Below are 24,649 nucleotides of genomic sequence, written 5' to 3'. Positions count from 1 at the left end.
TTGTGGCGAGGTCTCAGCAGGCATGTCCTAGTTGGGCCACGCGCTTCCAGAAGTGGGCCGCCGCGGCGCAGAGGCAGCAGGGCGGGAGGAAACAAGCGGCCTGCTCAAAGGGCTTCAGAATAGACGTGGGAGCGTGATAGGAACTCTGGTGTCATAGTGTCTCCTCCCTGCCCGAGGGAGCCGGCCGCGAAGCCTGGAGGTGGCTCAGTAATGCGAAGGTCACAGGTTGGAATCCGTGTGACCATGTGAGCTATTTCGTCGACTGTAGGGAGGGACCATGAGCAAGGCAGTTAAGCCTGTGTCGTTGCGGCCGCTGAGATCAGGAGATAACCCTCCGCGGTGCTCTGCTGTAGGCACAAGGCTATTTATAGATATGTATTGTGTTGCACAAAGCGATGGTGTGTTGTACAGATTGGGCCTAGCAAGTTGATGCAAATATATGAATTGAGCCTTTATAGACATGCAGCAGATAAAAATACAAACATACCATTCATTCATGGAAAAAAAGCTCAATAAATATGATACAATTATGAAATGGCAATTGAAAAAGCCCCACATGAAATGACAAAAGCCCTGTAAAATAACAACAAAAGTAATTCACCACTAAGTACACCAAAAGCCTTTCCTTACATAAGTAAAAAAAAAGAAATGCACAAAAATATATACCGTACTAGTGATTGCTGCTCATTTTAGACACAATGCAACCCACGTCTTCTCAGTGGTACAGTAGCCACACATTTCATGGCGACCGTGTGGGGGAGTTTCCTCACTGGGACATGAGAGAGTATTTTTTCAATAGCAAGGCGACCTAATCAAGCCCCCCACTCCCTCCCCCCTCTCCTCCTCTCCTCCTCTCCTCCTCCTCATCCTCATCTGGAGCACTGATGAAAGCCACATTGTCTGCCAGATTCCCTCCGCACCCTCTCATTGGCCGACATGGAGTGAACCAACTCATCCGTTTGGCTGGCTGTTTTTTTCCTTCTTCTGAGATGCAGCGACCCCATTGGCTGTTGTCACGCCGCTGGAAAAATGCTCGCCAAATCAGAGTGTGTGTGTAAAGATGAGGCTGGGTGGATCAGAGAGGGAGAGTGTTTGTGTGTATGCGTGTTTGTGTGTGTGTGTGTGTGTGTGTGTGTGTGAATTTTGTGTGTGTCGTGTGCGTGTTGTTGGGTAAAACAGTCTCCCAGGTCAAGGTGAAGCTGGCATAATTTAACCAAAAAGAGGTGTGAGCGCTTTGTGGGCTACTGAGTCTACTGGAGATGGTGTGAACAAGCTTGTATCACTATCCTTTTACACACACACACACACACACACACACACACACACACACACACACACACACACACACACACACACACACACACACACACACACACACACACACACACACACACACTATGTCATGGCAGTCATCCCTGATTGAATGACAGTTAATTTGAGAAGTCCAGAGACCGGGGGAGACCAGAGGGGGGAGACAAGGGGGGGGGGAGAGGCACAGCTGCAGGCAGGGAGAAAACAATTGGCGTGCTACACACGGCTGGCCCTAAGTGGATTTACTGGGGGGGGTTGTGTGTGTGTGTGTGTGTGTTGGGGTCTATCTCTGTGCCACACGCCTGGACTATGAGTGTGTGCCTGTGGGACTTGATGCTGCCTTTGTTTGCCGTTTGAGTGTGTGTGTGTGTGTGTGTGTGTGTGTGTGTGTGTGTGTGTGTGTGTGTGTGTGTGTGTGCAGGCTTAGGCTTGTAGTGTCTTGCCATGTGCGTGCGATTGGTGTCTGTGTCTGTGCTTACGTTTGTATTGTGTGGGTTGTTGCGTGTGCACGCTTATGTTTGTAGTGTCTTTCCATGTGCGTGTGATTGGTGTCTGTGTGTGTCTGTGCTTATGTTTGTATTGTATGTGTGTGGGTGGTTGAGTGTGCACGCTTATTTTTCTAATGTGTGTGTGCTTATGATTTGTGTGTGTGTGTGTGTGTGTGCTTATGTTTTGCGTGTGTGTGTGGCTGAGGATTAGCAGTGTTGGGTTAATTCAAGCTAACCTGGGCGGTTATCGCTCAGACAGCCAGCACTTGTGTAAGTGTTTATCTTCCAGGCCATTAGTATCTAGTTAAATGGCACTTAGTGTTTGCGTATAGTCTCTATATCTCTCACGCTCTCGCGTTCCACCTCCAGCTTTGGTGTTCCCTTCTTTCTCTCTAATTTTGTGTCTCTCACTTTCTACCCTTTATTCATTCGAAAAATGTTTAGGGTTTAAGTCTAATAAGTCTCAATAATAATAATCTCAAAGGCTATATTAATATTCATGAAGCAAGAAATGTTGCACCTCATGTATTTTTAGAAGCGTGTAATTAATGTGTTGTTACTGCTACTAATCTAAGATACAAGCAGTGAAGTAAAGATCAACAGAGACATGAATCCTATAAACATAATTAGTTCTACCATTGATAAAGGACCCACAGGTCAAGTACAGGTCAACTGAACACACTCTATGACAGTCAACAGCAGACATTCAAAAGGTATTCCTAACGCATCCATCTTTCTAGATCTGTCCCAATCAATGTTACATAGCGAGTGTGTTTGTTTATGTTTCTCTGTGTGTTTTTTTGTGTGTCTTACATTCTTGTCACAAACAACAGAGGTCAGAGACCATCTCTATGTGTGGACCCCTAATGAGATGGAGCCCACGTCACTCTCTGTCTACCTGTCGGTCTCTGACTGACTGTCTGTCTGTCTCCCATCCTCGTCTATAATTCATGAGGATGTAGTCATTTGTCTCGCCGTGTGTATTCATCATGTGTTGTTGTGTAATTTAGGTTATATTTGTTGGTGTGTCAATGTTTGCACAGATAAATGACACACACACACACACACACACACACACGCACGCACGCACGCACGCACACACACACACACACACACACACACACACACACACACACACTCTGATGGTGTTTTCCACCAGCACACTCATTTGTTTTCATTTGTTCATCCCTGTACCCGAGCTGTGTTGTAATTTAGACACACACACACACACACACACACACACACACACACACACACACACACACACACACACACACACACACACACACACACACACACACACACACACACACACACACACACACACACACACACACACACAGATCTGTAACAGTTTGGCCCCAGGGCACATCCTAGGCTGTGGCTGACACGCGTCGTCTAATGGAAGCATTCTTACAACTAAATGGAGTGAACCTAATCCAAGCCACTCGTACACGAACCGGACAGATCAACACACACGCCGGACGGATCAACCCACACACACACGCCAGACAGATCAACACATGCGCCGGATAGATCCACACACACAAACACACACACACACTGGACAGATCAGCACACACTATGGACAGATAGACACAGACACCCACTTGAAAGATCATGTGAGGCCCCCGGCTAGGGTGCAGACTGGGACATACGCTGGGTGGTGGAGGCGGCGGTGGTTGGGTGGTTGTGTGTTAAATGTCAGCGTGTTGGTTGATGCGTCTTAATGCCACGGGGCCGTTCTAGGAACGTCTGCCAGCGCATTGTCTCTCCCTCCACGCTGCGCTGGAACTGCACTGGAGCTCGTCTGACATCACCCATCTGGATCGGACAAAATAGGCCTGTGGAATTTGACGCTGCCTTGATTCTTTTTTTCTTTTAATCTCTCTCTCTCTCTCTCTCTCTCTCTCTCTCTCTCTCTCTCTCTCTCTCTCTCTCTCTCTCTCTCTCTCTCTCTCTCTCTCTCTCTCTCTCTCTCTCTCTCTCTCTCTCTCATATGTTGGATAGTTTGTGTATACTGCCAGATCTTTGTGTCACAGAATACAGACATTTAGTGTGGAATGATGCATGAGCATTTAAAGCCGGCCTCCTTGCCTTGGGTTTGGATGTGTTTCACTTTTTGTTGTGTATGTGTGCGAGTGTCCACATTAAGCATGTACAGTCTGCCTATGCGTAGTTTCTCTCATATAATCCCACAAGGCTCTACTCTGCTTCCTCGTCATCATATCAAATCGAATCTGCGTCGGATTGGACGAAGGGGGATGGGGGATAGGGGGATGCCGGCTCAAATAGGTGAATCGAAGCTGAGCCGTCGACATAGTTACCTGGGGCCCACTCAACCGTTTCCATGGGATCAGATGATGGGGTGTTTTCTAATGGATTTCTGTCACTCCATAAACAGGCGACGGACCCATGTCGAACCCACTTACACGCAAGGTTGATCCCCATTGCCCCAGATTTCACTTTGTGTTGAGACCGGGGAAAATCCAATCGGAGAATGTGTCCCTCGCTTCTAAAAATAAAAGGTTGACTCATTGTAATGACTGGCCCGATTGATTGTTCTGAGCCCTGCTCTGTGCCACTTCTGTGTGTAGCATTGTGATAATCTGGTGTGTGAGGATCACACAATCATGGCGTTGTGTGCTCGGAACGTTGATATGTGTCTCGCACACGCACCTGCACTCTCAGAACAGTCACTGTCCTTGTCTAAGGAAATTTGTGTCGCCAAAACGAGTGTGTGTGTGTGTGTGTGTGTGAGTGTGTGTGTGTGTGTGTGCGTGCAGGGGTGCGAGCTCCTCGGAGCATTCTGTCTGACCGAGGATCTGTAACCAGAGCCCTGGAACTTGTTAGGAGATCAGTGCTTGATTAATGGACCGCTCTCTGAGTCTTCCTCACTCCAGAGAGCTTAGTTCCAGCCCCTTGGTCTCTCGTTCACTGGGGTCCCGACAGAACTGGCTGCCACATGAGCTCTAAGCCAATCGAGATGTTGTTCCCGTTAGCCCTGGGACACTTCCCCCCATGAAGAGGATAATATATTGTTTATTATTGTTCATTAAAGAATCCTCTCTAACCTTCCTGGGTTCCAATGTGGAAATGTGAAGAACTATTTCAATGACATTCAGTGAAAATGAGCTCTGAAGACCAGAAGGAACAGTTGACTCATGATCTAATGGAGTGTGCTGGAGCTCTGTGGACTGAGCCAGTTAACCGATGTTTCCTCCTGTATGAACTCATTCTTATTTATTTCCTGGTGGTTTCCTTCATATCGGGCACGGGAGTGTTTTACAGCTTGACGGTTCCTCTTTGAAGTGGCTATGTAAGGTCATCCAAAGGCAAACAGATTTATGCTCTAATCCGGGTGAATACGGACTCCAACTCGGAAACTAGTTTGGAATATCCCCAGACCAAAAAGCTAGACTTTTCCTGTGAAAGGCCTCATCGATTCTAATGCTATATGGGGTAAGGGCTAACTACAGTATTTTTTGTAACAGTCATTTTGTAACATGTTTTTTGTCAGCCATGTTGGAGCATTGATGGAGCAATCTCCCATTTCATGTCCCCAAACCCTGACCGCATTTGTAAACCTCATTTGCACTTATTGAGCAATGCCAACACAATGGAGCAAACGGAAACAGCGGACACACACATTGAGCAAGAAAATCAATCTCCTGTTAGTCTCTTTTGAAGCTCTGTCTCTTCTTCAGTCATCTCTGCTCTCTCCTTCAGCTTTAAGATCCAGACATCCGTTGTAATTTAATTATTGTGCGTCACCTCACCATGGGGTGAAGGGTCTTTTAAAGCCTGAGGCTTAATGGGGACTTGGGTGGGTTCAATGCTGCCTGCAAGACACCAGATCTCTCTTTCTTTCGTTCTCTCTTTCCATCTTTTTTACTCACTCACTCACTCACTCACTCACTCACTCACTCACTCACTCACTCACTCACTCACTCACTCACTCACTCACTTACTCACTAACTCACTATGTCCTCGTCTTTGTCTCTCCCCTTTCGCCTCCTGCCTCACCCTCTACATTTATTCATTGCTCTTCAACACATGCACCTCAGACTTTTTTCAAAACACAAATCTGTACTTGTGGAAGTAGAAGACTTGCAAAGCTGGTCCATGCATTTAGACAGGAAGTGACACGTGTGAGTGGCGTACATGGACCATGCTGGAGAGGAAGTGAAAGTGACCATGGCGTGTTGTCGTGCTTCCCCTACAAAGTGTTTTTTAGTCGGAAAAGAAAAGAGGACCTTGACCGTGGTTCTCCTTCCTCTGAAGCACAGAGCGGCAGAGAGTTGCGGAATAAACGCACATGCCGTCGAATATACTTTTTTAAGGCTGTTCCACAGCGTGTGTGTGTGTGTGTGTGTGTGTGTGTGTGTGTGTGTGTGTGTGTGTGTGTGTGTGTGTGTGTGTGTGTGTGTGTGTGTGTGTGTGTGTGTGTGTGTGTGTGTGTGTGTGTGTGTTTGTGCTAAAATAACCACTGTTTCAATTTGTTACTGTTGAACGCGCGCTTCACACAATACGGGTGGTTGTCTGGGAGAGTGTGTCTCAATAATTATTCTAATTAACAGCAGAGGACAATCTGAGCATTATTTAAAAATAGTTTTTCTAAATATATTACAATAGGTCGACTATTTCAGTCCTTATGGGACATTTCAGGTCATGTATTGTAATTATAATAATCCTAATTGAATTGGGTCACAGAGACTGTGTCTTCCTGAACGGTCTTTTGACGATGCCGTGCGCCACACTGAGAAGCTGAGGGTCTCTGGGCCTGGGCTTGTGTCACATATCTGAGTGTGAGATCTGAGTGTGAGAACCGACATACAGTGAGTCATTTGGGGAGATGTGCACGTAAGCCTGTGGTCTGAAGGACCCTGATGCATTGTGGCCTCTGGTGTTGAGGTGTAGACCGTGTGTTAGCAGGGTTGCAGTCAAACCTGCTGCTAACACGTGTTTCCTGTAGACCAACTGTGAATGGATCTTCCTGTCCATCATGCTGGACGTTCTGGCCTTTACACCGTCTCACAAACTTATGTTGAGTTTAGACCGGACTTTGTAGCTTGAGATTTATGTATTGTACAATAATACAATTCTTACATTTTCAGATTCTTAAAGCAACTCAAGACTACTCTGTCCAGTTGTCTTTTAGCAAATCGGCTCCTGCAGAGCTTGCTGGTTTTGAGGTCATTCCTTTGATGGTTCTCAGCCTCTCTCCATTTAATTGTCCCTTTGAGTTATGGTGTCTGTTGCTTCGTGTACACATACGTAGGAAGAAGGTTCAGCTTGTATGACTGTGGAGGAAAAGACGACCTGAAACACAGAGGGGGAAGTAAACCCTAGGAAGGACCACAGAAGGTGCTGCATCAGCAGGTGATAACGCAACTACGAAACTCTGTTCAAACGAACCTTGGGGAATATGAAATGATTAGTAAGCAGCAGATATATTGGAACATGCCCATGTTCAAATTCAATCAAGAGCTCCATTGATCCTAGCCTCACAACCTCACAGGCTCTCTGGGTCAGGTCCAAGCAGCTCAATGAGAGGCCAGCTGAGGAACGCCAAGTGTGAAGAGGAACATGGCAGGGTGAGTATGTGGAGGCTAGGGCGCCTTGTGAAATGTGTTTGGTCAACACGTTTCACAAGGCGATAATTATATCGAGAAACTGGCTGTTCCACGGAGGGCTGTGACACATTGTAATGAAGATGGTGTGCTACAGTACAGGCCATTCTAGTAGCTAGTTAGCTTCACCCTTCTTAGCATCCACACTGTCTTTAGTACAACCTGTTATTTAGCATGTTAATGTTCAAGGGCTCTTACTGTAGCAGCCTAAGTTGCTTGAATGGTGGTCATTATTTCCTATGTGAGGATTGACCTTTTGGTAGCAAGTGTTGTGTCTTGAATTAATAAAATATATGCATTGTTGGTATAATCGTTTATATACAATGTACACATATGATTGTGTAGTAATTGAGTCATAAATGTATGTAAGGGGAGGGGGTTAATTGGGCCTGGGGGGGGGATGAATCGATCATGTGATTTGGCCATTAGAACCGGAGACCTTTAACTTAGCCCCGCCCTCATCTACCCCTCCCTGTGCGGCTGATTGACAGGCACTGCAGGCGCTGCTGTAACACTGACATGCTACCAGGTTTGTTTTGCTGATGCTTGTCTCAGACGCAGATAACCAAACCACAGGGCTCCATCACACCGTCACTTTTCACCTCGGATTTGTTTTTCTGTTTAGATTTTTTTACAATATTAGATTAGAAGATTAGATTAGATTAGAAAACTTTATTTATCCCAAAATGGGCAATTTCGTTCACAGTTTCCAGTCTCACATAATAGATTACTTAATAAATACAATAAATAGCAATAGGAGGTAGACAAAAACATATATCAAAGGCAATCCAACACACACATTTAACTCACAATTCATTTCAGCCCGTCAGTAACAACCACCCTGCCCCCGGAAACACCCAGCAACACTGGTGTGCTCTCCACCTACTCCTTACTTTTGTCATCATTTAGTAACCTGATGGTTGCAGGGATAAAAGAGTGGGAGTACCTCATTGTTCTTGTCCTGATTGAACAGTAGCGCCGCCCTGAAGGCATTAGTTTAAATTCTTTACTGAGGACATGGTCAGGTTGACTGATAATGCATTTGGCTTTCTGGACTGCTTGTTTGTTCCACAATGAACTTATGCTCTTGAGCTGGATGCCAGTGATCTTAGAGCAGATCTTCACAATTTTATTTAAACTATTCATGTCTTTAACTGACAGACTGTTAGTCCAGCATATAAAGGAAAAAGTTAAAAGACTCTCAATGAAAGATTGGTAAAAAATTCTCAAAATAACTTTAGAGACACTGAAAGAGTTCAGCATTCTCAACAGGTGAACTCTTTGTTGTCCCTTTTTAACAATTACCTCTGTATTTGTATGGAATTTAAGCTGGTTATCAAATACTGTGCCTAGATATTTGTAGGTGTCCACAAGTTGGACTTCCTCCCCATGGATGATACTTGGTTTGAGCGCTCCCTTCACTTTCTTAAAATCTATGACTAGCTCATTTGTTTTTTCTATATTTAGATCTAAGAAGTTGTTATCACACCAATTAACAAACGATGTCAAAGCAAGGCCATGGCTGCAATGTGGACCTTGGAAAAGGGACAGCAACGCAGTGTCGTCCGAGAATTTAGCTAGATAACTTCCCTGTTGAGAGGACCTACAGCTATCTGTGTACAAAATGAACAACAGGGGTGAGAGTACGCACCCTTGAGGTGAACCAGTATTCGAGGTAATGGCCTGGGACAAGTGTCCATTCACAGAGACCCTCTGAGTTCTGTCTGTTAAGAAGTTTAAAAGCAACAACAGTATCTGATGGGGTAACTCAAACTCAGCAGCTAGTCTCTCAATTAAAATATGTGGCTGCATCTTATTGAAAGCAGAAGAAAAGTCTGCAAATAACAATCTAGCATGAGATCCAGGCTTTTCTAAATGTTTATACATTGTGTCTAAAAGGAAGAGTTTTGCATCATCTACACCTTTCCCAGTTTGATAAGCAAACTGCAATGGGTCAAGTTTACCACTGACCAGGGACATGATTTCATCCTTAATAATTTTCTCAAAAATCTTCATTACTAAGGATGTAAGTGCTACTGGTCTGAAGTCTTTTAGCTCTTGGGGATTTTTTGATTTCGCTAGTGGTATTATAGTGGACCTCTTCCATATCTGAGGTATCTGGCCTTTCTTAGCACACATATTAAAGAGTGGAGTGAATACCACACTGAGCTGGTCAGCACAGTAACGCAGTGTGCGTCCGCAAACAGCATCATATTGTACATGAATGGGCAGGCACCTACATACAAACACACCCAGGCATAGTGGGGCTGTCCGTTTTTTGTGCAAATCCATAGGCTCACCCAGCGCTGTTGATGGGAAACCAGAGACAAGCACAGGGGGAGGGAGAGAGAGATGTCGGGAGAGAGATAAAACGCTTCCTGACTGATATTTGTATTCAAAGCTGACAAACCACCATCTCTCTCTTCCTATCTTTTGCCCTCTCTCTCTCTCTCTCTCTCTCTCTCTCTCTCTCTCTCTCTCTCTCTCTCTCTTTCTCTTTCTCTCTCTCTCTCTCTCTCTCTCTCTCTCTCTCTCTCTCTCTCTCTCTCTCTCTCTCTCTCTCTCTCTCTCTCTCTCTCTCTCTCTCTCTCTCTCGTTCTCTCCTTCTCTCTCTTCTCTCTTCTCTCTTCTCTCGTTCTCTCGTTCTCTCTTCTCTCTCGTTCTCTCTCGTTCTCTCTCTTCTCTCTCGTTCTTTCTTCTCTCTCCGTCTGTCTCTCTCTCCTGCTCTCCTCTACCTCGGTGTGAGTCACAAGGTCAACGAACAGAACCAGTGAAGAAAGCAGGGGTTTAACCCGGCCTGTGTGTCAGTGCTCTTTGCGTTCTTTACCCATCCCGGGATGCCGTCGGCTCTGTTCACATTGACGGCCGTACACATCCTGTAAGTGGCTATCGAAGGCTCTGACACGAGGCTCCCATCGATCGGCAACGCAAATCAAAACATGGCCGCCTGACCGTCAACAACAGCGGGCGGAAGCAGCAGCAGCAGAAGGATGCAATGGAGGGAATCGATGGTGGAAGCCATTAGCGACACCGTGACCCCTGCTGATGTTGTCTGTGGGTTTTTGTTTGTAAAGTTGGTCCGTCTGCGAGGGCTCAGTGGGCCGGTGGTGGTGGTGGCGGCAGAGGCAGCCCATTATCTAGCTCTATAGAGCTGTTACCGTCCGCAGAGGTCGAGACGAGGGCTGTGCGGACGCAGGGCTCTCATCTCCTCTCCCCCCGTTAATTGGAATGAGTCTGCATGTCTGCTGGAGGGTCTGTTAGTCCTCTCTGTCCTATTGAGTTCTACGCTCCCACTTTCCACTCAGACCCGTGTGTGTGTGTGTGTGTGTGTGTGTGTGTGTGTGTGTGTGTGTGTGTGTGTGTGTGTGTGTGTGTGTGTGTGTGTGTGTGTGTGTGTGTGTGTGTGTGTGTGTGTGTGTGTGTGTGTTGGATGTTAACAGAATGTATCTGTATATCTGGCTGTTTGTCGAGCCCCAGCTCCCTGAGCTCAGACGGGGTTGAGGGATCAAGGGGAAATCCTTTCCGGAAGGAACCGGAACGTAACGGGATATTCCTAGATGTCCTGTTTTGGATGAATGAAGCACATCTTGTCTTGCACACCCTGGGGACGGTAGAATGCATGTACACCGTGTTGATGTACAGATGCTTTAATGCTTTAGGTGTGTGAATGATAACTAGAATCGGAATTGATCAATTTGATTCATATTTTCAGGATGTTAATTTCCGGAAATACGCCAGTCCGCTGTGCGCTAAGAAGAAGATTATTTTGGGGCAATTGATGGCATGAAAGCATAGTAAAGCGTGAATACGATTATGTCGTATTCATCAATCCACTGATTGCAGTAATGTGAACACACAAAGGCAAACCCAAGGCAAAAGAGATACATAAAAAAAAATTAAGTTGTGAATCGATTCTTAATCATAGAAAATAAGTGTCATGATTCGTAAACCCCAATTTTAATTGCAAACCTACTGGAGCGCCTGGGGCTGGATTCATTATCATCCCATGCTGGCTGTATTTGTAATTGTTCCTCTTTGATTTTTCTCTGATTGCCCCGTTTGCCTCTTGCTAGGAGGAAAGGCAGCTTTAAATCATGGTCTTTAATGACAATCTGCACAATTAGCCCTGCTATTCACTGATTGATTGATTTCATTTGCTGCTTCGAGGGCTGTAATCAATAGTCGCTCACGTTGCTCTGCTCCTCCTGGAGGAGGTCAGCAGGGTCCGCCTCCTGCCACCTTCAGAGGAGGAGGAGTGGAGGAGGACGGGGAGGAGGAGGGGAGGACGGAGGCAGAGGCGGAGGATTAATGGAGAGATGGAGGGGAGAGAGTAAAGTTGGTGTATAGGACCTTGTTGTTTGATTTTCGTTCGAGATAGAGGGGCCAAAGAATGATGGGGAGTTGAATTCTTTTAAATGGCCACTCTGTTATCAGCCTACCCTTTGGAACAGTCCTCTTTGTGGGCTGGTAGGCTGGTAGGCTCAACTATCCACACATCTGATAAGACACCCCCACATGTAGACCGGGTCGATTTTAAGGGCTAATCCTTAACGTTACACCTGGTGTTAAAATATGGGCTCTGTAAGGTAAACATGGATGTTTATTGATTCCGCCCCTCCCCACCCTATTATTATTGGATGCAATGACCGATCATCAGCTCATTGAGGGGACCAGTTCACCTTGGTGACCTGTCGGGGTTCATGTTGTGAGTGTGCCTGTTTGTGTACCTATGACCAGCACCCTTTTGTGTCATTGCAGCGTCTCATGTATTTCTTCAAGCTGGGGGGATAGCGTGCCTATAAGAGCAAGGGAAAAGAAAGGGAGCACAAAGGAAAACAGAGAGAGAGGGAAGAGAGGAGGAGAGGAGGTGAGGGGAAGAAGGAGAGGGATGGAGGCAGAGAGAGACTTCATCACATAATCAATCCCGCGGTATCCGGATCATTCCGGTTGGCCGATGGCTCTCCATTTTTAAATCAATATAGTTAGTTACCCCCCCGTGTGTGTGTGTGTGTGTGTGTGTGTGTGTGTGTGTGTGTGTGTGTGTCTGTGTGTGTGTGTGTGTGTGTTTGTGTGTGTGTGTGTGTGGGGGGGGCGTGTGTGTGTGTGTGGGGGCGTGTGGGCGTGTCGGGGTCCGGTACCAGGAGTGCGATGGTGCACGCAGATGGTGGTGATGTCACCTCTCTGGGGCCGCCAGCTCATGTGCGGTCCTCAGTCTCCTGCTTCCTAGCTTCATGTCCCTCCTCTCCTCCATTAAATGATGGGAAAGTTCTTAGATGTTCAGGACTGCACTTCATTTACTGTTTCCTACAAAATATAATTCATAAACAAACACTGTCAGTCAATCTGCCTCTTTCCATCTGTTTGTGTGTGTCTCTCTCTCTCTCTCTCTCTCTCTCTCTCTCTCTTTCTTTCTTTCTTTCTTTCTTTCTTTCTTTCTTTCTTTCTTTCTTTCTTTCTTTCTTTCTTTCTTTCTTTCTTTCTTTCTTTCTTTCTTTCTTTTTTTTTTTTTTTCTCTGTCTGTCTCTTCCTCTCTGTGTCTCTCTCTCTCTCTCTTCCACTCTCTCTCTCTCTCTCTCTCTCTCTCTCTCTCTCTCTCTCTCTCTCTCTCTCTCTCTCTCTCTCTCTCTCTCTCTCTCTCTCTCTCTCTCTCTCTCTCTCTCTCTCTCTCTCTCTCTCTCTCTCTCTCTCTCTTCCACTCTCCCACTCTCTCTCTCTCTCTCTCTCTCTTCCACTCTCCCACTCTCTCTCTGTCTCTCTCTCTATATAAGATTCCGCACTTCTGGCAAGTGGTCCGGCTGGCGGTTCCCTGTGTATATGTGGGCTTCCTTTCTGTGACGACACTTGAGGAATTCACACACACACACACACAGACACAGAGGCACACACACAGAAACGCACAATCTAATCACATTTGGAAAGTTATCTTATGAATCAATAAATGAATATGGCTTAAAACAATCTCTAAATTTGTGTAGTTTGTGTAATTTGTGTGTCTTTGTGTATCGTGAACATTTGTGTTTCTGTGTGTGCATACATATATGTGTTTGTGGGGTTTAGGAATGCTGACATTTGGTTGTTTATAGCAGTTATACTTGCGAGAACACTGCTGGCAGGTCGAAAGGGGAGATGTTTGTTTCTCCCTCACTTACTCAGTTAATTCCTCTCTCTCTCTCTCTCTCCCTCTTTCTCTCTCTCTCCTTCTGTCAAGTTAGAAAGAAATAATTTTCCAAAGTAGCCCACGGTTTTCTCACAGCATCAGTTACCTTCCTCTGATTGGCCGACACCTGGGCTGATGGTCACATGACAGAGAAATGTGTATTCAGGATTCTCTCTCTCTCACTTCCTCTTCCTCCCCCTCCCCCTCCCTCCCGGCTTTTCCTAAGGCACTCGAAGATGACTACTCCTTTTCATATTTAAGTTGTTGTATTTCAATCTGTGTGACACAGTAGTGGACATATCAATCTTAATAATTAATCAAATTACAAACCGGTGTAACTTGATTAGACCATTTCCTGAACTCAAGATGATGCCAGTGATGCAAAAAAATGAAGATTGAATTACTGTGGTCTCTTAAATCTCCAGTGATATACAATCTACCTTATTGCCCCACCCCAATCAGTCAGTTAGGATCAGTGAGATGAATTATTAAAGATTATCTTTATTATCTTCTCCATTCTATTCTCTTCACTTTTCTCTTCTCCCCTTCCATCTGTCTGTTCCATCACCCTGTCTCCTCTATTCTCCTGCCCTCCTTTCCCTCCACTCCCCTATTCTTCCTCTCCTCTCCTCTCCTCTCCTCTCCTCTCCTCTCCTCTCCTCTCCTCTCATCTCCGCCACTCTTCTATCCTTCCTGTCCTCTCCTCTCCCCTCCTATCTCCTTCTCCTCTCCTCCACTCTCCTATCCTTCCTCTCCTCTCCTCTCCTCTCCTTTCCTTCCTCTCCTCTTACTTTCCTCTCCTCTCCTCCCGGCTCTTCCTCTCTCAATACATCCTGATAGCTGTGACCGGGCCCTGGTCATGCCCATCAGTTGATCTTGGCTTCCCCGCGAGTCCCCAGGGTTTGTATGTCTCAATAGCTATCCACTTCCTGTCTGGATGACCTCATCCGAACCCAGCTGTCCAACACGACTCCTTAAATCAATAAGGAAATTAATTTAAAAAACCTGAATCTGAAACATGAAACGGCAGCACTCAGCGTCCCCGATTGCAAGCATTAGTTCCAGGCTTCTTTGCCACTTTTTAACAACACTTTTGTGGTTTAATGTTTTGGCAGCTAAATTATGCAAATGTCCCTCTTAAGAGATTAGCTAATTTGCATTTTCTCAAATCCAAACATTTGGGGTGGGAATCTGTAAAGATGATGGGTGTATTATTCTAAATCCATCTATTTTAACACAAACATTACATTATATTTGGCATTAATGTCAAGAAATACCGTAACAGAGAGGAAGAGAGACATGTGAGTGGGCTAGAGCGAGTGAGAGCAGATGTTGTTCCAAGATGGAGTGCATCGGAGGGTGAACTGGGAAAATGCAGTCTTACTTCAGGGCATCTGGGCGCACAAAAAACACATTCTGTCGTTTTTGTTACTGTGTTCCGTACATTTTGAGTAGCATTCTGAAAAGATAGTGTGTGTGTGTGTGTGTGTGTGTGTGTGTGTGTGTGTGTGTGTGTGTGTGTGTGTGTGTGTGTGTGTGTGTGTGTGTGTGTGTGTGTGTGTGTGTGTGTGTGTGTGTGTGCGCGCATGATGTGATGTTACTGATCCTGCAGATTCAAAGCCCAATAGTTCCAGGTTCAAACCCTATTGTCTGGGTAGAAATTGCCCTTTCTTTGCCCCCATGTTATACATTTTTAGGGCATTTTGGATATTTTCCAGTGCAATGCTATGGAATGTTGACCATCCAATTGGACCAATTTTCAAGCACTCCAATACAATCTGGACCGGCCATGATCATATAGAGTATAACACAGAAATGAACTCTTTAATCGAATATTATTAACTCATACCCATAGGCAGGTAGTTTGCGAGGCAGGCTGCCCTATGACCTGACCAGCTCCTAACCTGCTCATTAATAACGGTCCTAAAATGCCACCCGCTGTTGCTTCCGATAAATGCCTATGCTAAATTACGAAATATTAGTAACTGCATTTAAATGCATTTGAGCAGCTTCTAGACGCGTGTGTGTGTGCGTGCGAACGGGCGTGCGTGCGTGTGTGTGTGTGTGTTTGTGCGCGTGTGTGCGCGCGTCTGAGCCGGAGATAGGATGATGTGTGTCCTCTACTATCAACAGGGCAGAGTGAATTAGTCCATTGTCCGTTCATTACAGCCACTTCTGTGTGGACGACAGCAGCTGTTAATCTTGGCTCACAGCAACAGCGCTGGGCTCATGGAACACACACACACACACACACACACACACACACACACACACACACACACACACACACACACACACACACACACACACACACACACACACACACACACACACACACACACACACACACCACTTGGGCCTTTAGATCCATGAAGCGCTAACTGGTTTAGCTCCTATCAGTGGTTCCCTCTGTGTGTCCTTTATGACTGCATGTGGATGGCTCCTCGCGTGTGTGTGTGTGTGTGAGTTGCGGAGATAGTGGTCTCCTTCACGGCCCAGAACACAGGCCACATTGAGGGTAGCGGTGGACCCGGTGGTGTCATGGGACAGATGAGTCGCTCCCGGCCCGGCGCCTTTGACCCGCCGCGGGTGACTCAAGGCGCGGAGACTTCCCCATCGGGGGCCGTGACGCGGGACGAAAACTCAAGGCTCAAAGTCTAGCGGTCGCGACCGGCACGCCAGGCTGCCGCCGACTTCATGTTCCGGTCACATTGCTCCTTATTTTTCTCCACCGATGTTAATCCTTTTTATAATCGCTATTCAATCATTGCGTTGAATTGATTTGACAGTGGGTGAATTGTTATAGGTTCTATAGGTTCAAGGAGTCCATCTCCCTAGCCGGCTAGACTGTCCTGTCTGTCCTGTCTGTCTCTCTGTCCTGTCTGTCCTGTCTGTCTGTCCTGTCTGTCCTGTCTGTTCTGTCTGTCTGTTCTGTCTGTCTGTCTGTCTGTCCTGTCTGTCTGTCTGTTCTGTCTGTCTGTCTGTCTGTCTGTCGGCGTGTCTGTCGGCGTGTCTGTCGGCGTGTCTGTCGGCGTGTCTGTCGGCGTGTCTGTCTGTCGGCGTGTTTGTCTTTCCTGTCTGTCTGTCTGTCTGTCTGTCTGTCTGTCTGTCTGTCTGTCTGTCTGTCTGTCTGTCTGTCTGTCTGTCTGTCTGTCTGTCTGTCTGTCTGTCTGTCTGTCCTGTCTGTCCTGGCTGTCGGCGTGTCTGTCTGTCGGCGTGTATCTGTCTCTCCCTCTGTATCTGTCTCTCGCTCTCTCCATCTCCCTGGTCTCTGGTCTCTGTGGTCTTAAGTCTCTTTTTGGTCTATGTGCCTCCTTGCGTCTGTACTCACCCCCTCTCCCCCCCCTCCCTCCTCCCTCCCTCCAGCTGGGATGTCCTGAGGGGACCCCCGCGGGCCCCAGAGCAGGGACGCGCTGATGGGACCTGCTGCGCCGCCATGAGCCTTCAAGACGGCTGCGGCGGCGCCAACCTGGCGGCCGCCGGCGGCAGCATGCGGCGCCGGCTGGAGGACCAGGAGCTCACGCTGCGCGTCTACCCGGGCCCCCTGGCCGAGGGCACCATCTACTGCCCCGTGGGCGCCCGCAAGAGCACCAGCGCCGCCGACGTCATCGCCGGCGTCATCGAGCGGCTGCGCCTGGAGCGCACCCAGTGCTACGTGCTCGCCGAGGTCAAGGAGTTCGGCGGCGAGGAGTGGATCCTGAACCCGGGCGACTGCCCCGTGCAGCGCATGATGCTGTGGCCGCGCAACGCGCTGGAGAACCGCGGCGGGCTGGGCAGCGGCGAGGACTACCGCTTCCTGCTGCGCGAGAAGAACCTGGACGGCTCCATCCACTACGGCGGCAGCCTGCAGATGTGGCTGCGCGTCACGGAGGAGCGGCGCCACATGGTGGAGCGGGGTTTCCTGCCCCAGCCCGCAGGGAGCCAGCACCCGGCGGACCTGTGCGCCCTGCCGGAGCTGACGGAGCGCGCGCTGCTGGAGAGCCTGCGGGCGCGCTTCCGCCAGGAGAAGATCTACACGTACGTGGGCAGCATCCTCATCGTGGTCAACCCCTTCCAGTTCCTGCCCATCTACAACCCCAAGTACGTGAAGATGTACGACAACCACACGCTGGGCAAGCTGGAGCCGCACATCTACGCGGTGGCGGACGTGGCGTACCACGCCATGCTGCAGCGCCGCAAGGACCAGTGCATCGTCATCTCCGGGGAGAGCGGCTCGGGGAAGACGCAGAGCACCAACTTCCTGATCCACCACCTGACCGCCCTCAGCCAGAAGGGGTTCGCCAGCGGGGTGGAGCAGACCATCCTGGGGGCGGGGCCCGTGTTGGAGGTGAGGAGCTGTGATTGGTTGATTGTTTTTTGTGTTTGATTGTGTCAGTAGGGGAGGATGTGTGGGATTGCACTGAATGCAAAAGGAGAAGTGGGACTGGAGGACTGCTTTCAGGCTCAGCTGAGGACATTATCGTAAACTCAAACGGGAACATCAGTGGTTTAGCATCGGGATTCGCGTTAGCGTTACGATCGTGTCCTCAGCAAACGAGCGAGGCCCAACATTAGTCAGAAGTCATTAGCCGGCTGCCTGCCATACCGCTGTGAGTCGCTTCGACTTCGGTCAGGACAAGGAACATAAAAATCTGTTGAAGACAAGAATACTCCTCAGCCCGGGGCCCTCCGAGCTGTAACCCCCCCGGGGGCCAACGGTAAAACACTCCACAGCCAAGGTACCCTATCCACAAAGAGAGGCTGCAGTTTAGCTCTAATGTAGTAATTGAACCACGCACCCTGAGCCTATGCTGGATTGACTCTCTCTAGATTGCAGGAAAGGTGGGTGCGCCATAAGCTGTAGCTCAGCTCAGTGGAGACCACTGAGCTCGTTCATCAGTGAGGAGGAGAGGTGGCTGAAGACACTGACAATCCTAGGATTTAAAATAATGTGGGGGGTTTTCACCCCGATGGCTGGAATGTCATTTTCTTTCCTTTTTTTAAATGAGGCGTGAAGCAGATTACTGGAATGCCTGCGCCTGCGGAGCCTATATTTAGCTTAAGCTTGGCCACGTATGATTTTTATGTTTATTATTTGACCCAGAAACAGGGAATTTGCGTTGAAAATCCAATCCCTGGAATTACAATTTCAGTTGGTGGAAACATTGAACAAACGACTGGAATGCTGGTTAATCCTGGTCTGGATTATGAATTAATAGTGGATTATGGATTACAGAATCAGTCACTGGGAATTTAATATTCCCGGCAGGAGAGAAGGTTTGGCTTCATACTGCCGTCATCACTGGCTCTGATTTATCTGTTGATTTATGGCGGCCATTTTGGCCTGAAATTTACACCCGTCTTTTAGGGGAAGTACGTAGCTGTCATGACACAATGTGTTCTCCCCGTGTGCACTACTGCAGAGTCAAACAAGGCTTCAGCTGGAGCCATTTATAGTTTCACCGTGCAGTACGCTCCTCTATGCCCTGATATAAATTAGTTTTATTTCATCTTATTATTCTTGATGTATTTATATAACATTTGGTGTTTATGCAAAGTTTGACTGACCGTGAAGTCTGAGACATGTCATTCAGTAGCACAAAGGAGTTAGGCAGTGAACGCAGAGACAGGTCATTAAGGAGCAGGTAGGAGTTAAGCAACTATCACAGAGACAGCTCATTAAGCAGGTTGGGGTCAGACAGTACAGAGACAGCTCATTAAGAACAGGTAGGGTCAGACAGTAAAGATACAGCTCATTAAGCAGGTTAGGGTTAGACAGTTAATACAGACACAGCCCATTAAGGAGCATGAATGCGTTGAGACAGTACCAGTGCGCCAGTACAACCCAGTTACAACCCAACTCTGGTGGTGAGTCCCACTGTCTCAGAGAGGAGGCTGAACGGAAACTCCTTATGGTTGACAGTGATGCCTCAATAACCAGCAGAGGTGCCGCCTCACCCTTCAACGCTGCAGCTCTGCGCAGAAGAGGAGATGTGTTTAGAGATCAGGGAGTACTTAGTCTACAGGGGAGGCCATTTCAGCTCACCTGTCAGCTATGTGCCTGTGCGTGCACTGTTGAGCATCAATGTCTTTGTGTTTGTGTGTGTGTGTGTGTTGATGTGTGTGTGTGTGTGTGTGTGTGTGATTTTGGGAGTACATCCGCATGGATGCCTTTTGCTATGTTTATGTGTTTTTGTGTGTGTTTGTTCCTCATAAATAAGCTGTCTGAGAGGAATTTCAGTCCTAGAATATAGTGCAGTAGTTTTTCATCACAGTGTGGTACACAGAAGCACCGCATACACACAAGAAACACACAAGCATATTTACACTAGCCAGCTTTTAATAGAAATGTCCATAAATTGGGCCAAGGGCACCGCAGCCCCACTGGGAAAAATGTCCAACATTTAGAGACTGTGTGTGCGGAGGAAGTACAAAAGCAGAAGATAAACACACACACACACACACACACACACACACACACACACACACATTGTGTGAAGCGTGTGGTCAACGGCAAACAAAAGAGGAGGAACAGTGGCTATTTTAGCCCTGCTGTGAGTCAGTGTGTAGGACGCTAGCTAGCAGGTACCATAGAGACAGTGCAGAGCTAGCTCTTGCTAACGCCCGCGGCTTGGAGGCTGAAACTAGCTGGAGCGTTCCGGAGCCGACCGCTTCAGAAGGTGTACATCTGCACACCGCGTAATTAGCATGCATTCTCACACATAAAAAAAACATTGTGTATACTAACGTGGGCCCCCTGAGCAAGAGTGCACTTGCCACCCTAGAAGTGAACACACTGTATTGTAAAACACAGATGCACGCACATTCAAGCATACAGGAACACACACATAGGCACACAGGCATGCACGTGGTCACGCACACGCACTCGCCCACACAAGCACAACCATCTCTGTGTTTGACATTGACATTGGCCTGGATGGGTCCGGCTCTTGTCAGTGTAAATCCACTGTGGTGAAGACGATAAAATGTGACTTTAGCTGTCTTCGAAGGTCACCGCAGGACGCATAAACAATGCCCTGAGCCAGCAGGAGTCAGACACCCTGGCCACTAAGCTACGCCGTCCTAGGATACATGGATTAGAGCTGGAGTGTGTGTGTGTGTGTGTGTGTGTGAGTGTGTGTGCGTGTGTGTGCGTGTGCGTGTGTGCATGGCTCCATGGGTGTGCATGGCTCCTGCAGTGCCTCTGAAACAAACAGCCGTAAAGCCACGTGGAAAAAACAACCCAAGCGCGCGCGCGCGCGTGTGTGTGTGTGTGTGCGCGCGCGTGAGTGTTACGTCACTCAGGACAGAGATGTTATTCAACAGCCGACCTGCCCCCCCACCCAAACCCCCCCCCCTCCGCTTCGCTCTGGAATCGTAACTTTCCATAAAGACCGGCTCTTTAATAATGTACCGCAGATGGCCAGTAACTGCTGCAGTGCCTGTATAACCGGAGCGGCGGTTAGGACCGGGAGCGAGGGGAGTGTCGAGGGCCGCGAGGCTGGGATCAGGATCCCCTCGACGGGAAGACAGCTGGACTTCTGGTGGGAAGAGGACCAGCCGTAGCCCCCCTAGTCCCAACCCGGTGTGATAACGTTGTTGTATTATACATCCAAACACCCGATGTACTGTAGCTCTCAAAGATGTCCCTCTACAATTAAGCCTCTCTCTATGGAAGAAACGGATGTAGACATACACCGTAGAGTATAGGCATGTATACAGAGTACTCAGAGTACTCACAGTACTCAGAGTACTCACACAGGTTCAACGTTTGAATATTTTCAAGAGTTTTCTTTTGCAATGATTGCATGATTCAAGATTATTATTGTCTTTTCGTGGCCAGGCCAGGGCTGTGACCCAGAATGTAAAACAGTAGGTTCTAATAAACCCAACGTCCAAATGGCTGTCTGTTGTGATGAGGGATGAGGTTATATTATATATATATTTTGGTCCTTTTTGGTGGGTTTAATTAAAACTCTTCTAACCCTCCTCATTCTAGGAAGGATGAGACATTTTCTGTTAAACCCATCAAAGCTGACCAACGTTTGGAGTCCAGCTTTTGTCTAGACGCTGGTTGCTTCAGAGAGACTGTCGTAATTCAACTTGTTTTCCCAGCCTTCAGTCTTCAGTGTATGAATGAATCCTTGAACCCAAACTCCTAACTTCATACTCGATGACAAATCGTGATGGCAAACACAAAGCACACACATGTGGGGAGTACATTCTGGTCCTGGATGTTTTTTTTAACACAACCGACTCACCAACAGGCTAAAACCCTTGCGCAAAAAATACATTTTAAAGAACGGGAGCAAACCCAGACAGAGCAACCCTACTGTATATGACAACTATTACCCTTTTGTTCCTTTAGATTAATAGGTTCAATCATAAGTGCATTCATATAGTGAGGAAAGGTGGACGAGGAGGCCGACGGCCATGTTGGTACACAGAGAGCCCGGTTATACCTCTGGGCCTCGGCTCACACACCGCACGGTGACTCAATCAAAAGATTCAACCATCATGAATGTACGTCTTTGTATTTCCTTCCCCTGCGCATTTGCTTCCAGCCACCGACCGGCCTTCCTTTCTCTCACGCCTCCTTTGAATCAAAAGTATTTCCAGAATGGTTGAGCTGTAGTACGTCAGCCTGCGCTCCTCCTCTAGCTCATAACATACCCGGGTGTGGCCGCACCCGAGGCCTCCATAAACCAGCCGGCTTACGGAGGCTCGGCCCAGCGATCTTAAGAGGACGGGCCGAGCTGTGGTGCTGGTGCCGGCGGTGGCGGTGGGGTAGGGGGGCTTCACTGGGGACCTCTGGTGACCCTCCGGGGCCCTCGTTATGACCGCCCTTTGTTCTCGGTGGTGTGGGGCCGGGGCCTCCACCACCACCAGCAGATGGTTCCATCCAGATGCTCTTAACCACGCCCCAGGGGACATAGCTCGTCTCCCATGGGTGAGATGGATGGGTTCAGGTAGTGTCTCTCCCTCTCTCCACCCCCCTGGCTGAACTGTGTGTGTGTGTGTGTGTGTGTGTGTGTGTGTGTGTGTGTGTGTGTGTGTGTGTGTGTGTGTGTGTGTGTGTGTGTGTGTGTGTGTGTGTGTGTGGGGGTGTGTGTGTGTGTGTCGGTGTGTGTGTGTGTGTCGGTGTGTGTGTGTGTGTGTGTGTGTGCGTGTGTGTGTGTGTGTGTTAAAAGGTATTAGGGGTTAAGTAGTGCGCTAAGTGTGTGTGTGTGTGTGTCTCTCTCTAATTTGCTGGCGAACACCTGAAACCACAAGTACAATAATAGACCCCGCGATTGGCCACTCTCATCTCAATTGGTTTAATAGTTCAATTCAAATGATTTGCTCGAGTTGGCAAAGCCATCCCTGGGTAATGCTGTGAATGGCACCCAGTGTGTACTCGGCATGCAACGGCAGCCATTCAAACTCCAACAACTTTGTTGTTGTTGTTTGTTTATTGTTCACGAATGAAGTACCACCTTTCTGCAGGTACACGTGTATTGCGACGTACAGTTCCAGAAGAAGCATCTCAGACTGTCTTTGTCTCATTAGGTGACGTGAGGAAGCTTTCATCAGCCCCTTTATGAACTGATTCTTAGCCACTAAAAGCTTAACAGGATGACCGCACCGTCCGTACCCAAACGGCATGGTCGCTGCCAAGAGCCTTCAGTAAATGCTCTCACGTATCCTCTCTAATGTATTTATTACTGTGATGGATGATGTGTGTTGAGCAAACGTATGGCCGTAGTATAGCATAGCTTAGTATAGCGTAGCATAGCGCAGCGTTCCGTCTGAGCCACCTCTTTAACAGATGATAACAGCCAAACTCCAGAGCTCCACACGTCCGTGTCCTCCTACGCTAATCTGCCGGCTCCGTTCTGAGTCAGACCACTTTAATGTATTGTGTGTCCTCAAACACAGACTATAGATACATCTGGGCTTTTCTCAGCAAAGGAAAAGAGTGAACCTTTCCCAAACACATGGTGGAATATTTGAATAGGTCCTGTTTGCGAGTGGTTAGTTTGGGATAATAGTTGAGCCCACCCCCTACCTCCACTTAGATAGCTATCTAGCTAGCGTGGGCTTGTTTGGGATGAACCCTTAGCCTTCCTTCCACCACCTCCCTGTAGCCTCTTGTTAGCACTCCCATCCCTATAATCTCTATAATCCGCCCAGTGTATTCCCGCAGATGCACACACACACACACGCACACACACACACAAACATCTGTTCCCTAGATTATCCTCATCCTCTTGCAGTTCAACTTTGGAACATTCCCTCCTCTCTCAAGAATCAGTCTTGAGAGTCGTTTGTGTGTGTTGTGAGATAGAGCAGGCAGTTGAACCCACTGAGACATTTGTTCGTCACACATTCAACCTGGACAAGGTTCAATATGCTATCATCGTCGGACACAGATTCTGGCAGCTGCATCCTTTCAGCAGCTGGCGTTTTTCTGTGAATTTCTGTTTCGCTGCTCATGAACCCCCAATTTATGTCCTTACAATCTCACGTTTCTCTCATAATTGCTTGTGAAAAGCCTTAATCAGAAAAATGTGTTAGTTTGGGTAACCATTTAGAGTGTAGCGTCAGCCCTACATGCTACGAAGCCCACACATGCTACATGCTACGTTGCCCACACATGCTAGGCGGGGTTTTGTAGTCGACATGGATTTAGCGCAGACATCATTATTGCTTAAGTCCCCCATATTAAGTAAGTGTTGATGTGTTGCTATGGAGACCAAGCGTGTTCTCTGTATTTTAACTAACAGTTTATGGAGGTAGATGATATGAACCCTGATGTCTGGTTCCTCTGACGTTTTGCGGTATAAGGCCAATAAAAAATCCCAAGCAGCAGATGAATCACTAAGAGAGAGTCGCCGTTTGAAGTTAACCAGGAACAATCCTTCATCTTAATTTTGGAAAGTAAACTTGTCTCTTTCATAGTAATATTGTGAGTCATATTTTATTACTCTATTACCTGGACTACAGGAGAGCCCCCAGTCGGGCTCACTCTCTGGGTTTGAATCCCCGTGTTGGCTCGCCTCTTGAGATCAACCTTATCTCGGAAGTTAACATTATGGTTC

General features: G+C 47.7%; 1 protein-coding gene across 3 annotated transcripts in view; it reads left to right on the top strand.

Annotated features, from left to right (window-relative positions):
- Positions 1-24,649, top strand: part of myo9ab (myosin IXAb) — a 97,983-nt gene that overhangs the window by 6,417 nt on the left and 66,917 nt on the right. For all 3 annotated transcript variants that reach the window (XM_030365983.1, XM_030365982.1, XM_030365984.1), the window contains exon 2: positions 16,956-17,916. In XM_030365983.1, the coding sequence (XP_030221843.1) occupies positions 17,026-17,916 (891 nt within the window). In that variant the 5' untranslated portion in view covers positions 16,956-17,025. The remainder of the gene's footprint in view (positions 1-16,955; positions 17,917-24,649) is intronic.

Source organism: Gadus morhua, chromosome 9, assembly GCF_902167405.1.
Source record: "Gadus morhua chromosome 9, gadMor3.0, whole genome shotgun sequence".
In the NCBI taxonomy this organism is placed as follows: Eukaryota; Metazoa; Chordata; class Actinopteri; order Gadiformes; family Gadidae; genus Gadus; species Gadus morhua.
The sequence above is the reverse complement of the archived record's forward strand: the minus strand, read 5'-3'. Positions and strand labels throughout refer to the sequence as shown.